Raw genomic sequence first — 16,970 nt, 5'->3', positions numbered from 1 at the left:
ACCTTGTTAGGACGAACTAATGACACTCATACATCTTTGCTATTCATTTATATATATATATATATATTATGGGGGAGGATTCTATTCAACTAAAAGTCGTTGTGGAAATTTTCTTATGAGATTTTCAACGTCAGCATATTTCTAAAAGTTTCTTGGAGAGACTGACTATTAATATTAATTTATTATTTCCGGGTTCGGTAAACTATAATACAATGTCCGCCCCTATAGTTTTGATTATTCAATGGTGTTCAGAAAACCACGCACATACACACACACACACACAAAATAATAAAATAATAATGATAATGCATCCTATTTTGTTAATTACGTGTTCTGCTACTGAAAAAAAAAAAATCTATTTACATGTAATTTATGTAACAATGTGTGGCAACAATCGATACTGCTACACTTAAAATTCAATATTCCTATGTACGATGAAAACAATTTTATTGGTCGAAGTAGAGAAGGTAAATATCATCATCATCATCATCAGCAGCAGCATCGTCGTGTTCGTCATCATATTTGCCGTCGGTATCATCATCATGATCAATATCGTCGTCATGTTAATCATCCTCATCATCATCGTTATCATGATCATTATTACCGCCATCACTATCATCATCATGATCATCGTCACCATCTCCTAATTTTCATCATCGTCATCACAGTCGACTTCGTCGTCGCCATCATCATTATCATTGTTGTCATCGTCATCATCATTAACATCATCATCATTGTCGTTATCACCGCCTATTTATTATTTCCACGTGATAATTGAGCTGTTGACTATAGAAAGGACGGCAAATAGAGGAAGGAAAACCTTAAATATATAATATATTAACCATGAATGCTTTAGATTATAGGTCCAACAATAATAATGTTTATGAAATGTCTTTGAAAGGAAGCAAAACGATGTCAAGTATGTTTGGTTTTCATTGTTTACCAGCTTCAAGCTGAAGACGTTTCCGCTAGGTTGTTTTCAATATTTAGAAATCAAACTCATGGCTGCGTTTGGTTCAGTGGTTTTTGGTTCAGCACCATTGCACAGCATCCTTGGGCCAATCACTACCTTGTGATGAACGAATTTAGTGGACAGAAACTGTGTGGAAGCCTGTTGTGTGTGTGTGTGTGTATAGCACTAATTCCACAAGTTTTTTTTAATTCTTTCTGGTAATTTTCTCTTATTCCTTTCTGTTGAAGAGCATAGGCTCGAAACATAAAAAGACTTTCTCACTTTCCCAAGCATCAAACTAATGCACCTTGTTGTTCATACTCCTGTCTTTGTCTTTTGTTTTTCTGTAAAATTCAACAATATATATATATATCTCTTTTACTCTTTTACTTGTTTCAGTCATTTGACTGCGGCCATGCTGGAGCACCGCCTTTAATCGAGCAACTCGACCCTGGGACTTATTCTTTTTGTAAGCCCAGTACTTATTCTATCGGTCTCTTTTGCCAAACCGCTAAGTATATATATACATACATATATACATACATACATACATACATACATACATACATATATATATATATATGATCTTTTTTCCTCTAGGCACAAGGCCCGAAATTTTGGGGAAGGGGGCCAGTTGATTAGATCAACCCCAGTATGCAACTGGTACTTAATTTATTGACCCCATGAAAGGATGAAAGGCAAATCGACCTCGGCAGAATTTGAACTCAGAATGTAAAGACAGACGAAACACCGCTAAGCATTTTGCCTGGCATGCTAACGTTTCTGCCAGCTCGCCCAGTCACTAGACTGCAACCATGCAGGGGCACTGCCTTGAACATTTTTAGTCAAGTTGATTGACCCCAGGACCCAGTTTATTTTTAAAGTCTGGTACTTTCTATATCAGTACCTTTTTGCCAAACTGCTAAGTTACAGGGATGTAAACAAAGCAACACTAGTTGTCAAGTGGTGGTGGAGGACAGACAGACACACACACACACACACACACACAAACACAAATACACGTGCAAACACACACACATCTATACAGTGGGATTCTTTCAGTTTCTGTCAACCAAGTCCATTCACAAGGCTTTGATCAACCTGAAGCTACAGTAGAAAATGCTCAATGTTCCATGCTGTGGGACTGAACCCAGAAACATGTGGTTGGGAAGCAAACTTCTAACCATAAAATCACACTTCATATATATATATATATATATACATATATATATATGTATATATATATATATATATTTAAGTAGATAAGAAAATGGAGAGATAATTAATAATTATTTATTAAGTTAAAAATTAGACATCATGTCTGACAGCTGTTTCGATTCCAGACCTTTAGAAATAATTACCATAATTAAAACCATTTAAAAGTTGAATCTCATCAGAGTTAGCTAAAGATATACAATTAGGTGTTCATATTCCTGCTTGTTGAGTATACAGCTCCTAACCGTTAACTGATAAAATTTATATATAAAGAACTTGGTATAAACCTTACAAAGGAGAGGAAGGTAGTATATTTATTGGAGTTTTAATAAAAGTAAGAATAGCACACTATATCCTTCTAGAGTGTTAAATTAAAGAAAATAGGTATATGAGCATAATTGCAATATATTACAATGTATTATGCACCAATACTAATGCTATAGATAAGCAGTGTGTAAATTGATATTAGTAATCTGATAAGTGAATAAAATAGAAATTAAAAATTAAATAATAAAAATAAAGTATAAATTAAAATAAAAATTAGGGGGAAATCCATAAAATAACTTATAATTAAAGATAAAATGTGTATACAATCAAAATAATGACAATAGTTAAAGGTGCATTCCTTTGGGTGTGTTATAATCTCTTATATAAAATCTGTTCTGTGTGTCTTCTCGGATCTTGAGCATCCTCCATCCGATTGCGCTCAAATTTGATATGTAGATACCGATGGTATCAGGGAGTGTATAAGTCTTGAAAAAATTACAAAAATCGATTCCAGGTGAGATGCGATCTATAAAGCCGTTTTTGTCCTGCTTTTCTTCCATCAACCTGTACATAACTGAACCTTCTATTTTTTGTTGTTTTTGTACTGCTTAAAGGCACGTTTCTTTCCTGCCAAGCTTACTGTTTAAACCATGTTTGTGTTCTCCCAGTCAACAGCCTTATCATTACTGGTACTTTAAACTCTTCAGTTGCATATTTGTGTGAATAAAATAATTTTTCTTTGGAATAGAGAAAAAGTCTATCTTTATTTCTTCTTTTGATGGTGTCTCAAATTTAGGTTAAATCAGTGTTTCTCAAATGGGAGGCCTATGGGACGGTCAGACAAGTTGTTTTGAGAAAATTTGGTTTAAATGTTTGACAACTCAGCACTGTCCATTGGACGGCAGGAGGGCATTTTGCTTGTATAATATAATTAAATATTGTAGAGGTGAAAATACAAATAGCCTAAAATAAAATAAAATAACTTAATAACATAAGATATAGTATGTTATTGCATAGTCAAGTGATAGTTTGTTATATGTAACTAGAAACATAAACAGAATGCAATACAGAGCAAATAGATATAAATAATATTAGTAATTAATTTTAGGTGAAAGACATTCTAAAAGATTTGTTACACTTAGGAAGTACCTAAGGAGTTAAGTAACTTAAAAGATGTAAGAACTTAATGTTAGGGTTAATTAATATATATTATTATTATTATTATGAGATTTGACTTTTAAATAGTTTTAATTATGGTAATTAATTTCTGAAGGTCTGGAATCAAAACAGCTGTCAGAGATGATGTCTAATTTTTTAAAATTAATAAACAACTATTAATTATTTCTCTATTTTCTTACCTTCTTGAAATATATATAAACCAGGGTTTGTCTTGTTACCTTACAGTTGAATATTAATTGTAATATTCTACGCTTTTTGAATAGGTAACTAACCAGTATTTTCATTGGATTTTATTATCCCTTAATGAGGTTTGGAACCTATATTTGAACTTATATATATATATGTGTGTTTGTGTGTGTATGATATGTATGTATGTATGTATATATATGTGTGTGTGTGTATATGATATATATGTATGTGTGTGTATATATATATATATATATATATATGTGTGTGTGGAGGCGCAATGGCCTAGTGGTTAGGGCAGCAGACTCGCAGTTGCAGGATCGCGGTTTCGATTCCAGACGAGGCTCCAGCAGGGGGTGGTGATCCCTGCTGTACTCTTTCACCACTCTTTCTTCTGTTGGCCTACTCGCTTAGCCAGCGGGGTGGCGTCATTCGAAGGCTAAAACAATGCGAACGCATTGTGACCAGCGATGTGTAACAACATCTGATGGTCTGGTCGGTCACGTGATCACGTGATATATATATATATACACACATGCATACATGTATGTATGTATATGCTTGTGTTTGTCCCCCTACTCTCCTTGACAATTGGTGTTGGTTTGTTGACATCCCTATAGCTTTTTTTTGCATAAGTCAACAAAAGAATAAGAATAAGGTACCAATTTTTAAAAAACATATAATTAGTGGGATTGATTCGTTTGAGTAAACCCTCTAAGGAAGTGCTCCAGTATGGTTGTAGTCCAGTGACTGGAACAAGTATACAATTAAGGATACACACAATGGACCTTCAACTTCTCTCTTATGCTGTCTCACTTTTCATCCCTTTCTTGTATTGCAATAAGGAAATTGTCTGATATAATTACAAGAACAGTTAAGCCATAAAGCACTGGGATTTGCACTTACATAGCATGGACTGCTGAGCATATTTTATGAAAATGGGACTACCATGCACACAAAAAACAGAAAATAGTTAAAATATCTTCTTAATTTATAATGGTGGCAAGTTTTACATCATCTGATCAGTCATAAGTTGAACTATTTGTCCTCTTGCATTCTGGGGTGTATTGGAGCGTTTGAGTGACATTAGACCCTGACAAACGTCCATACGTTAAATGCATCTATCTGGCCCACAATCGTGGCCTGCCGACCCGTGCTTGATGGCCATGATAGTGGCCCATCGTGCTTCATGTGTTAAAAGTTGTACTAGTTGTTAGTCACTCTGGACATTACTGTTACAAGCCTTAGGATTCATTGGGCCAGTTACCCTGTTTCCATTGTGTGTAAGTGACCAAGATCACAACATTATCCCTGAATGTGGTGCCAGTCCATTGCAAAGTTACTTACTTACACCTGAGTGGACTGAAGTAATGTTAAATGGTGTGTTTTGCTCAAAAACATAACACACCACCTGGTCTAGGAATTGAAACCATGATCACAAAATTAGGATTTTTTTCTGTTTGGCTGCACCTGTGGAAATTTTAAAGTTTAGGGAAAATTTTTAAATCTGGTGTACTGACGTAATTTTTCAAGCTGAATCTCAGGAGATAATTCCCTTTTGCCAGAAGAATTATTTAAAAAGTTACAAAGGTTTAAAATTTGATGATTTTTACCCAGTCAGAAAACAGGATTTGGAAGCTGTCATTTTGAGCATGATAGCAGGTGTTGTCAATAGTAAACAAATGAAACATTGGTGGAATTCTGTTTTATGCATGCCACATGACCCTTCATAACTTTTTTTGGAATTTTCAGAGAATTTTTGCAAATTTGTATTCTACACACAGGAATACAGCATGGCTGCAGTCAAATGACTGAAACAAGTAAAAGAGAGAGTGTGTAATTTAAGGCCTATTTAGCTGTTATTTTTAGCACATCTCATACAGCATGTGTTTTAAGCATTTAATAAGCGACCAAAAGAACATGTGGTAAGCAGCTTGGCTTGTTACTATGGAAATAGGTACCTCTATTTCTGTGACTTTTGATTGGCTTAAATCACCTCAAATTTGCAAACTTTAAAAGCTATCAACTCTTTATTTATTGATTTATGGTGAAAATGAATTTCATGTCAATGGTTACTTTATAAAACTACACAAATACACGAAATATGAAATCAATTGGGACAAAAGTTTGAAGAAATTGAAAAGTGGCAGCCAAACAGAAAAGATCCCAAAATATGAAGGCAACACCCTAAGTTATAAGCCATGCACTTTCATAAAGGTTGCACTAGGCTACCATAAACAAAAATATATGAACTTAACTCTTTGAAAAGAGTACTTTTCAGTGTTTCTAAAAGACCATGTACCTGGCACATCATTTGCTACAATCACGAGTATTCTAGTTGAGATGATCACCAGAACAGCCTGCTCATAAAATTAAATTTGTAAGTGCTTGAGCACTCCACAGACATGTGTACCCTTAATGTAGTTCTCAGGGAGATTCAGTGTGGCACAGAAATGATAACACTGACCCTTTGAATTACAGGTTCACTTATGTTTGCTAGCTGAGTGGACTGGAGCAACTTGAAATAAATTGTGCCTCCAGGAATCAGACTCACTGCTAAGCCATGCATCTTCACAAAGAACATGTGTGTTTAAATAAATGACACAAGTCTAAATTAAGTAAATACTGTATGACCAGTTTATTCCCTACTAATGCTTATTTAGTTCTGAGATTAATGCAATAAAGTACCAATGAAACAGTGGGTCGATTGTACCCTCCCCTCAAAATTTGCAACCGTGTAGTAGGCTTCCCAACCACGTGGTTCTAGGTTCAAGTTCCATTGTGTAACATTATGGGCAAGTATCTTCTATTATTGCCATTGGCTGGCCAAACACTTGTGAATGGATTTGGTTGATTGAATCTGATACATACATACATAAATATATACATATATATATAGTGATGTTTATATGCCAACAGAATGTGGCAGTCCTATAAAGGACGATGTTACTGTTGTTTTAGCCCCAGGAAAACATCTTTTCCAGCTGGCTATCGACACACAGTTTGTATCCGTATGTAGCATTTGCAAGGGAGGTCATTGCTCACATCTCTAGCCTTACGTGATACTCACATATACATACATCTACACACGCACACACACACACACATGGTAAAATCAAACAATGAGAATGAGTGCTCAATACTGTATTGGTGAGTAAATATTCTATAATTTGTTGGTTAACATGACTATATTTGGTTTCATGCTGACAATTCTCAGCAATTATCAAACCTGCAATATGAAACATTGCTACTCATCTCCATCTCGATGATGAGTATCAATGTCTCATGTAGCAAGCTTGATAATTGCTGAGAATTCTCTCCATGAAACCAATTGTAGCCTTGTTAACCAACAATAAAAAGTATATTCTATTATATAAATTGGACGTGAGTGATCGTTGTATTCTTTCTTGTCTTGAGGTTCACAGCCAAATGGTTGGGTGGATTCGCATGAAAAATGGCTCACATGTGGAGACGGGTGCATAGATTGGAATGTGGTTTGTATTTTTTTCCTAGCCCCCATAGTTACCAAGAAAATCGATTAAAACTTTTCTAATGGAATTCTGTTTATTCCGCCATTAAAACAACCAGTTGCTCACACCGCTGGCATATACCATTTCACTTGCAACAAGGGGAGTACAGGATGATAGTCAGCAAAAACTTTCACTATGCTGTCTCTCTTCTTTCACCTCTTTGTGGGATTAATAATCTTAATCTTTATTTACAGTTTCTCATTCAAACTACATAATAGGCAGAATTGACATAATAGACAGTAGAGTGTTTTGAGGGAGATTTGGCTGCTATTTCTACCAGGTCTGGCTACCATTTAAAGGTCTGAACTTAATTTTCATTCACATATTTACATTTAAAAAAATTAACATCATCTTTTCCATAAATCAACTATTGTAAAATTTTTATATGATGGCCTCACATTTGTGTGTACCTTAAAAGACATCAAACATCATGACACACACCTTCACTCATACACTCTATCTCTCTTTCTCTTTCACATACACATGCACAAGCATGCACACACACACACACACATACACATCCATTTCATATATCTTCTTTCAATTTCTGCTCTCTGCAAATAAAATTTTTTACGGATGCAACTGCTTACAAAAATAGGGATTAATGTATAATTTCTTTCTATATTCATAATTAAATCAATGTTTTAATGATTAGACAGAGGTTCAATAGAATAGATCTCAGAAACAGACTACGTACAAATTCGTTCTTTACAACTCCTGAAGCTGTTTTGTGACCGGTTGGTGGGGGGGCGGGGGAGTCAGGAAATTTTCATACAGCTGGAGGCTCCAATCGAAACAGGGGACCCAAAATGATAAGGTTGAGAATCACTATTATAGATTATACCTAGCCGAAAACGATTACAGCCACATCATCATAACAGACCTGGCGAAAGCGGGCTTAGCTGCTAGTTTATATATATATATATATAAATATACATACATACATATATTTGTATATTTATGTATGTATGTGTGTATTAATGTTCTTTGCCTTGACTTCACATGATAGTTATAAACTGGTGTCACCACATTGCGAGCATGGGAAAGTGGACATTAAAATGATGGTCATGATGATGATGATGATGATGATGATGATGATGACGATGATGGTGGTGATGGCGACGATGATGTACCAATGTTAAAAATCAGTACTTATATAGTTATTGACATTGTACTTGTGTGTGTATGTGTGTGTATGCATTTTGGGCAAAACTTGTACCAATGAACTGAAAGATCTGCATGAAGCTATAAATATATTTTAATTAATCTTGACTCTAATTGCCATTGTATTCTTATGTCATATTTCATTCCAGTACGTTTAGAAAACTCTGCACTCTGCACTCTCTTTTGCCATTGTTCTTTGACCTGAAATTGTTTGACTTCATCCTTGTCTAGATACCTGCATTTTTTTTCTTTCTTTCTTTCTTTCTTTCTTTCTTTCTTTCTTTCTTTCTTTCTTTCTTTCTTTCTTTCTTCTTCCTTCCCTCCTTTCTTTCTTTTTTTTTCTTTCTTTCTTTCTTCTTCCTTCCCTCCTTTCTTTCTTTTTTTTTTTTTTCTTTCTTTCTTTTACCCTTCCTTTCTTCCCATTTCATTCATTCGTTTTTTCTTCCTTTCTTTCTTTCTTTCTCATTCATTCATTTATTCTTTCTTTTTTCTTTCTTCTTCCTTCCTTCTTTTCTTTCTACCTTCTGCTGCCACTGCCACTATCATCGTTGTCATCATTGTCTTTTAACATCCGTACTTGCATGGAATGGACAGTTTGACAAGGACCCCTTGGGTCCAAGGACTACATCATGCTCCAGTGTCTGCTTTGCCACGGTTTCTATGACTTGATGCCCTTTGTAATGTCGACCAATTTACAGCATGCACTGGGTCCTTTTTTTTTCACATCACCTGTACTCAAAAAATCAACATATCCCGAGGGAGTTGGGGACAGCTCTATGCAAAGGAATGACGGGTTAAAGTATGAAGAAGGATGGGATGCAGAGGAGGTTCCTGGAGAGGAGCTGCATGGCTAATTACATTCCAGTTTCTTTCAATCCAAAAATAATGATAAGAAATTGTAAAAATGATTTCCAATCAAGTTTAAGAACTTTTTATAAGACAAATATTAGAGAGAAAACTATAACAATATCTTTCAGGTTTTTTACTTACAAATGTTTGGGATTTGTTAATTCTAACAGAGTTTGCTACACATGATTACCACTGGCAAGAAATTTGAAGAACTTCACTAGTAAGGAACAAAAACTAAAAAGATGTGAACTCAATGGATCTTTTTTCCGTAGTCCTTAATTTCAAGTTCTAACTTCTTATCCCACCAAATACTATGAGGAAATGATTATCTCCCTTGTATTAACTACCCGTTTGGGGCTATCTCCTGTTCGACTTACTGTTAAATTTTTCAATGCAAATTGATACCAGACATTTTAAGAAACAATTCAAGAAGAACATTATAAGAACATTGAACTTTTTGTTGTTTTCTCTTGTTGATGTTTTTGGTAGAATCGTTAGAGCAACAGACAAAATGCCTAGCGGTGTTAACTCATGGCTCTTTATGTTTAGGGTTTAAATCCTGCTAAGTTCAATTTTACCTTTCATCCTTCTCTGGGATCAATAAAGTAAAGAATTAGTTGTATATTAGTGTTGATTTAATCTACTATTTCCCCGCCTAACCAAACTTGTGGACTTAAGACAATGTTAGAATCAATATTCATTTCTATCAATAATTCTCAGCTGTTTGCTAATAGTTGACTTATATTTTTGATTTTTAGTAAGACACAAATAAAGGTTGTTTTTACCTCAAGGTATGACCTGGGCATTGACATGAGCAATGATGCATCTTTCCAGGTGCATATTACTAATTTGATAATAAAATGCAGACGGCTGGCTGAATCCTCTGAACTTTCAAAATGAGAGAAAAGGAAACTATGATGGTCCTTGGAGGGCACACTGTTCCAAACTATGGTTACCACAAAATATAAAATTAATGTGGAACTCAAAGCAATCCAACGAAGTCATACAAAAAGAATCATTTCAATGCAACATATCAGTTACTGGAAAAGGCTTAAAGAGTTAAAAATCTTCTCCCTAGAATAAAGGTGGGGAAAGATATGCAGTGACATACATCTTGAAAATCCTGGAAGGCCTTGTACCAAGCTTTGGTATTGAAAGTTACACAAACAGCAGAGCAGCGCACCACTGTAGAGTGCCAAAATCCCAGCATCACCCGCAAAATACAGGACTGGATACTGCAACAACTCTTTAGTATTCTTCCAAAATGCCTGAGAGACCTGCATGGTGTGGATGTAGGTGTTTTAAAAAAACAAAACTGGATCACCTCCTGTCAAGGGTTCCAGATGAGCCTACTGCATGGCAGGAAGCACAGATGAGGGCAGCAGCATCAAATTCCCTTTATCACCAAATGCCACATATCAGAGGTGGTTTCACATAATGGTGTAGCACAGCCAACAGTGGCCTGCATGACTACAGCTTTAAAGCTGAAACAATTTAAGGATTTATATATATATATATATATATATACACACACACATACATGCACACACACATACATGCACACACACACACACACACACCTCTAAATGAACTTTTATGAAGCAGACTGTGATAAGAGACAAATTAACAAAATTATTAGTGCATATTTGTTCTTGTTCTTTGTTCTGATTTCAAATCCTGCTGAAGTCAGCTTTGCCTTTTATCCTTCCAGGGATCAATAAAATAGAGTACTAGTCCTAGGTGCTGTATAGTTGGAATTTTTGAATATCAGACAAGATTTCTTGTAGTCATTGTTTCAGTCTTTAGTCTTCTGGAGTTCTTGGGTGGTAGATTTTAACCTATAATCTGGTTTAATGCTACCGTCTTCTCTTTGGTTACCATTGGGGTCCTTTGTAGTCCTTGGGTATCTTTAGCAGAGTTTACTTTGTTTCAAGCACTTGGACTGAATCTCAAGTTTGAGAAGAACACCCTTTCTTCTACCATTCCCCACCAGCCACAGAGGCCTTGAGAAAATAGAGGGTCACGGGTGCTGTCTTTCCTTAAAAAATGGACATTCCATCTGTAACAATCCCATCTTTGTTTTATACCAAATTCATTAATTAATCATTCCTTTCTTTACCATTTCTGTTAGTTATTATTGTAAAAGTCATAGTGGCTTAGTGGTTAGGGTAATCGGTTCACAATTGTAGGTTTGAGAGTTCAATTCCTGGCTGTGTGTTGTGTGCTTGAGAAAATCACTTTATTTCACTTTGTTCCTGTCCATTTAGTTGGCAAAAATGAGTTGTACCTTTATTTCAAAGGGCCAGCCTCGCCCCATCTGTGTCATGCTGAATCTCTTTGAGAGCTACATTAAGGGTACGCATGTCTATGGAGTGCTCAGCCACTTGTACATTAATTTCATGAGCAGGCTGTTCTGTTGATCAGATCAACTAGAACCCTCATTGTTCATAATCAACAGACTGCCAATTTTTAAAGAAAGGAATGCTAAATTAGTGAAATGAATAATTAATAAATTGAGAATGTATTTATTTACTAAAAATAAATAGAGGATAAAAAGCATTGATTTTATCAAGATACAACAAAACTACAATGTTGTCTAATCGACACAAATTCAGATGTAATTTCTTACTAAAAAATCATTTTGTTATTTCAGTAAACATTTATATATTGTTTATTTATTTAATTATTTTCTTGTTATTACAGTAGGTTTTTGAAATGGATTCAGAGCGGCCATCGTTTGATTTCTCTCCAGTTTCTGAGAAGACAGCATTTTTACTGACAAAACCTGGGGAGGATCCCGTATATGAGGTAAGTGAAAACTAGTGAAATAAATAACTGAGAACTGAGTATTGAAGTGTAAGCAAAATGTAGCTGTTTCACTTGACTGATAAGTTGTTTGTAACCATTCCGGTCAGGTAGGCTGTTAGCACTACTACACACTGCTTGAATGTGTGATTAAGGTATTTTGGATTGAGTATGAGCATAGCTGTGTGTTTAAGAATTTTGCTTCACAACCATCTAAAATTTTAGGCTTGATCCGACTGTGTTCCCATAGTTTCCTCTACTGTAGTCTTATATGCACACATACGTGTGTGTGTAGATATATATGATGGGGATGCTGAAAAGTTCCTGGCTTTAAGAGTATTGTAAAATGACTGGTGGGAGGACCAACCTTCTGGGTTCCTTTACAGGGCTTAGAAAAACTGAAGGATCGCTGCAATAAGTGTGTGAATCTGAGAGGGGAATATGTTGAATAAAATCATAATTAACTGATCCTCCTGTATTTTCTTTTACTCAAAGCCAGGAACTTTTCACCACCCCTCATATATATGTGAAGGGTATCCAGCCATACATTACTGCTTCATGAAGTCTCATTCAACACATGTCAGCATGGAACATCTATCATTTAATACTTATATATATAAAGGCAATGAGCTGGCAGAATCGTTAATATGCTAGGCAAAATGCTTTGCAGCATTTCGTCTGTACATTCTGAGTTCAAAATTCTGTCGAGATTGATCTTACTGTTCATGAATTTGGGGTCAATAAAATAAGTACCAGTTGCCCACTGGGGTCAATGTAATCGACTTAACTCTCTCCAAAACTTGTTGGCCTCTTCTCAAACTTTGAAATGGGTCGTGACTTCTGAGGATATGCGTAAGCTCGCAAGAAATGAAGCCAGTATGCTCCGATGGATGTATAATGTCAGAGGTTGTGAAGCACGACCTTCAAACTTTAGGTCTCACCAAGGCAATGACTAGTGACTGAGACCTTCGGAAGTATGCTCTGCGTGAGAAGACCTGGCAGGACAAGTGAGACCATAACCCATGGCCTCTACCTGGGATGTAGCCAGTCCACTTATGCATACCTTTCCTTCTTGGGACACAAAACTCTGCTTGTGAAGACCAAAAATCAATGGAAATTGTAGTTGTAATACCAGTACTGGTGGCACGTAAAAGAACCATCCGAACATGGCCGTTGCCAGCGCCGCTTTGACTGGCCTCCGTGCCAGTGGCATGTAAAAAGCACCAACCAATCGTGGCCGTTGCCAGCCTCACCTGGCACCTGTGCCGGTGGTACGTAAAAGGCACCCACTACACTCACAGAGTGGTTGGCGTTAGGAAGGGCACCCAGCTGTAGAAACACTGCCAGATCAGACTGGGCCTGGTGCAGCCTCCTGGCTTCCCAGACCCAGTCGAACCGTCCAACCCATGCTAGCATGGAAAGCAGACGTTAAATGATGATGATGATGATGATGATGATGATATATATATATATATATATATATATATAAGCTTCTGTACTTGGCCTTTGTTAACTTGGAGAAAGCCTTTAACAGAGACCCCCAATCCCTTATCTGGTGGTTAATGTGGAAACTAGGGATATACAAGTGGTTGGCGAGAGCTGTACAAGCTATGTACAGAGATGCTATCAGTAAGGTGAGGGTTAGCAATGAGTACAGCGAAGAATTCAAGGTACAAGTAAGGATTCACCAATGATCAGTGCTCAGCCTCCAATGTTCGTCATAGGTCTCCAGAAAATAACAGAGGAATTTCCAGCTGCCCCTGGGAGCTCCTCTATGCTGATGATCTTGCTCTTATAGCTGAATCACTACCTAAGATACAGAAGAAGTTCCAGGTATGGAAGCAAGGTCTAGAATCAAAGGGCCTTAGGGTTAACCTAGCAAAAAGCAAAGTCTTAGTAAGTAGGAAGGCAGACAAATCACAAATCTGCTCAGGTAGATGGCCCTGCTCGATCTGTAGAAAAGGGGTAGGTAGAAACTCCATAAGATGCACCCAGTGTAAGCTTTGGATGCATAAAAGATGCAACAATATCAGAGGAAGGTGAAATTGTTGGTTTTACTATACACAGAAGCTGTTTCACAGTAGACATTGGGAAATACATCCATTGCTTCAGCCAAAGAAGAATCATGCTCAAAAATGGCAGCCCCACCTTTTCTTCTGCCAACACGGTCTGTATGGATAGCTGTAAAATTCTTCACTTTCACCTAAGCTTTCAAGTGGAGGTTATTGAGATGGGTCTCAGTGAAGACGAAGAAAGGCATATGGTGTGGATGGTCATTAACCTTCAGAATTACCCAGTAGTATCGGTAGTGTTATTGTATACTTCCAAGTTTAAGTTTGGGCATTCATCACATGTGAATGTCCAACCGTACTCCTTCTTGACTCCAATTTCTTCAATTATACGTCATCATCATCATCATCATCATTTAACATCTGCTTTCCATGCTGGCATGCGTTGGATGGTTTGACCAAGGTCTGGCAAGCCAGTGGGCTTCACCTGGTTCCAATCTGATCTGGCAATGCTTCAACAGCTGGATGCTCTTCCTAACGCCAACCACTCCGAGAATGCAGTGGGTACATTTTACGTGCCACTGGCATGGGAGCCAGTTAGGACACACACATATATAATATATGTGTGTGTATGTTGTGGGTCCTCGTGTTTGTCTCCTGTCACTACTTGACAGCTATTGTGGGTTTATTTACATTCCCATAACTTAGCAGTTTGGCAAAAAAAGACTGATAGAACAAGTATCAGACTTCAAAAAAAAAAAAAAGTCCTGGTGTCAGTTTGTTCGACCAACTACTTCAAGGCAGTGCTCCAGCATGGTTGCAGTCCATGAACTGAAACAAGTAAAGGGCAGAAGATTAAAGATATCGTTTAAATATTAAAAGTATTTCTGACTCAGCCTGTGGATTTTATATAACTTTTCCCATTTCTTTGAAAAAAGAAAAAAGAATAACTCTTTCTTTTTACTATTTTCTCTTCCTTACCAAACTTTGAATCTCCAGATACCTGCATCAATTAATCAATACTTGAGAACTTATCAGAGAGAAGGCGTTAGCTTCCTTTTGAGTCACTACCAGAACAACAGAGGTGCAATTTTAGGAGATGATATGGGACTCGGTAAAACAGTTCAGGTCTGGATTATTTCAATTTAAAAAAAAAAATTTCTATTTATCTATTTGTTTGTTTATTTATTTATTTCCTTATCATTCTCAACTACACATTAGACCATCCTTGGACAGGGTCCAATAATATATCAGTTCTTTTGTGAGATGTTTCTAAACCCTCTCTCAACCTTGACCTCTATATGAGAGGTTCTGTCTAGGTAAATAATGCTGTATTTGGTGCTCTAACAATACACTCATGTTAAGTTGGAAATAAAGATTGCCCCTTGGTATTAACCGTTTCGATACCAACCTGGCTGAAACCGTCTCTGGCTCTATAGTATAAATGTCTTGTTTTCAAAAGTTCTGTATTAAAATCTTCCATCAAACCTTAGTCACAATTTATGTTCCTAACACTAGTTTAATTACAGTAGGTTATTTTACTAAATTCTTTGTTATATTTAAAATTAATTGAAAAAAACACAGAGCATCTCAACAGAAATATGGTAACAAATGTCTTGTTTTCAAAAGTTCTGAATTAAAATCTTCCATCAAACCTTAGTCACAATTTATGTTCCTAACACTAGCTTAATTTTGATAAGTTATTTTACTAAATTCTTTGTCATATTTAAAATTAATTGAAAGAAACACAGAGCATCTCAACAGAAATATGGTAACAAAAGGGTTAATACTGCTTCTGGCACTAGTAATTATTTTTTTAATAAGCCTGTTGTCTATTTGCAACACCAGTGCTTGAACGGTCACTGAAATTCCATATATCGCTGGCAGTAACATTTTCTTGTATGCAGCTTCAGGATGCCTGCTACTGGAGATGAGGCATGTCGAAATTACATAATATGGCAGTTCTGGTGCCCATGGCAGGTGATTCTCATCTGTCAGCAGTATAAATATGTGTTCTTCTGTGCTTCTGTGCAGTATGCATCCATATGAGATGTTCTCTCAAGGTGAACACTATAGTGTTTAGCGTTTTAACAAAACATCCTCATCAAGTTAGACATAAAGATGGCCTTTTGGTATTGATATTGCTTCTGTTGTTAATAATAATTTTTTGCTCAATTTTCCAAAATCTATTCTGAACCCTGACTTAGGAAATTCTAACCAAATTTTATTAATGTATCTCTTAGGTCATTGCATTTATATCTGCATTGCTTGGGAAAACTGGAACCAAAGATGATGCTTTTGTTCTTAAACCAGCTTTTATCAAAAAAGTAAGTCAGGCTACTGTTTCATTTTTTCAGTCTTTAACCTCATACATTTTCAGAACTTGTTAAAAAAAAAAGAATCTTTTCTTTTCTTTTCGTATTTTTGTATTTGGTTTGCAAGATTCTTGATGTGAACTCATGTTGAAACAGACTTTGTTCTATCTCAGGAGGGTCATTATGTCAATTAACATATGCACTGGTTCTATTTCACTTCTTTAGTATTCATCAATTGGTTAACTATTAAACCAATTACACCGAGTAACAAAATTTTAATTTTGTTTTGTCTTTGGTCAGTAAGTGTTATTCCTTATTCACTTCTATCGCAAAGGAAATGTCTGTTAGTCCCTTCAAACTTTGCTTTTGTGACCTGGTCAATCAATGTTTTGAAACTGACCAATTTTCTATTACATTTCAGACAGATTCAGTGTTGAGTTGCTGAAGCAGAAATATTGTTATAGCAAATATTTTGCTCAATACTACAGACTCGCTTGTC

The 16,970-nt window shown here is 36.1% G+C and overlaps 1 protein-coding gene across 8 annotated transcripts in view; it reads left to right on the top strand.

The window, feature by feature from the left end:
* Positions 1-16,970, top strand: part of LOC115219667 (DNA excision repair protein ERCC-6-like 2) — a 52,582-nt gene that overhangs the window by 1,821 nt on the left and 33,791 nt on the right. For 6 of the 8 annotated variants that reach the window (XM_036509595.1, XM_036509597.1, XM_036509596.1 and 3 more), the window contains exons 2-4: positions 12,046-12,150; positions 15,156-15,284; positions 16,400-16,483. In XM_036509595.1, the coding sequence (XP_036365488.1) occupies positions 12,058-12,150; positions 15,156-15,284; positions 16,400-16,483 (306 nt within the window). In that variant the 5' untranslated portion in view covers positions 12,046-12,057. Of the gene's footprint in view, positions 1-131; positions 468-508; positions 528-12,045; positions 12,151-15,155; positions 15,285-16,399; positions 16,484-16,970 lie in introns of those variants that run through there. The other 2 variants (XM_036509600.1, XM_036509601.1) reach the window with 2 other exon arrangements.

The sequence above is a fragment of the Octopus sinensis genome, linkage group LG15 (assembly GCF_006345805.1).
Source record: "Octopus sinensis linkage group LG15, ASM634580v1, whole genome shotgun sequence".
Lineage (NCBI taxonomy): Eukaryota > Metazoa > Mollusca > Cephalopoda > Octopoda > Octopodidae > Octopus > Octopus sinensis.
This window is presented reverse-complemented; position numbering and strand designations above follow the sequence as displayed.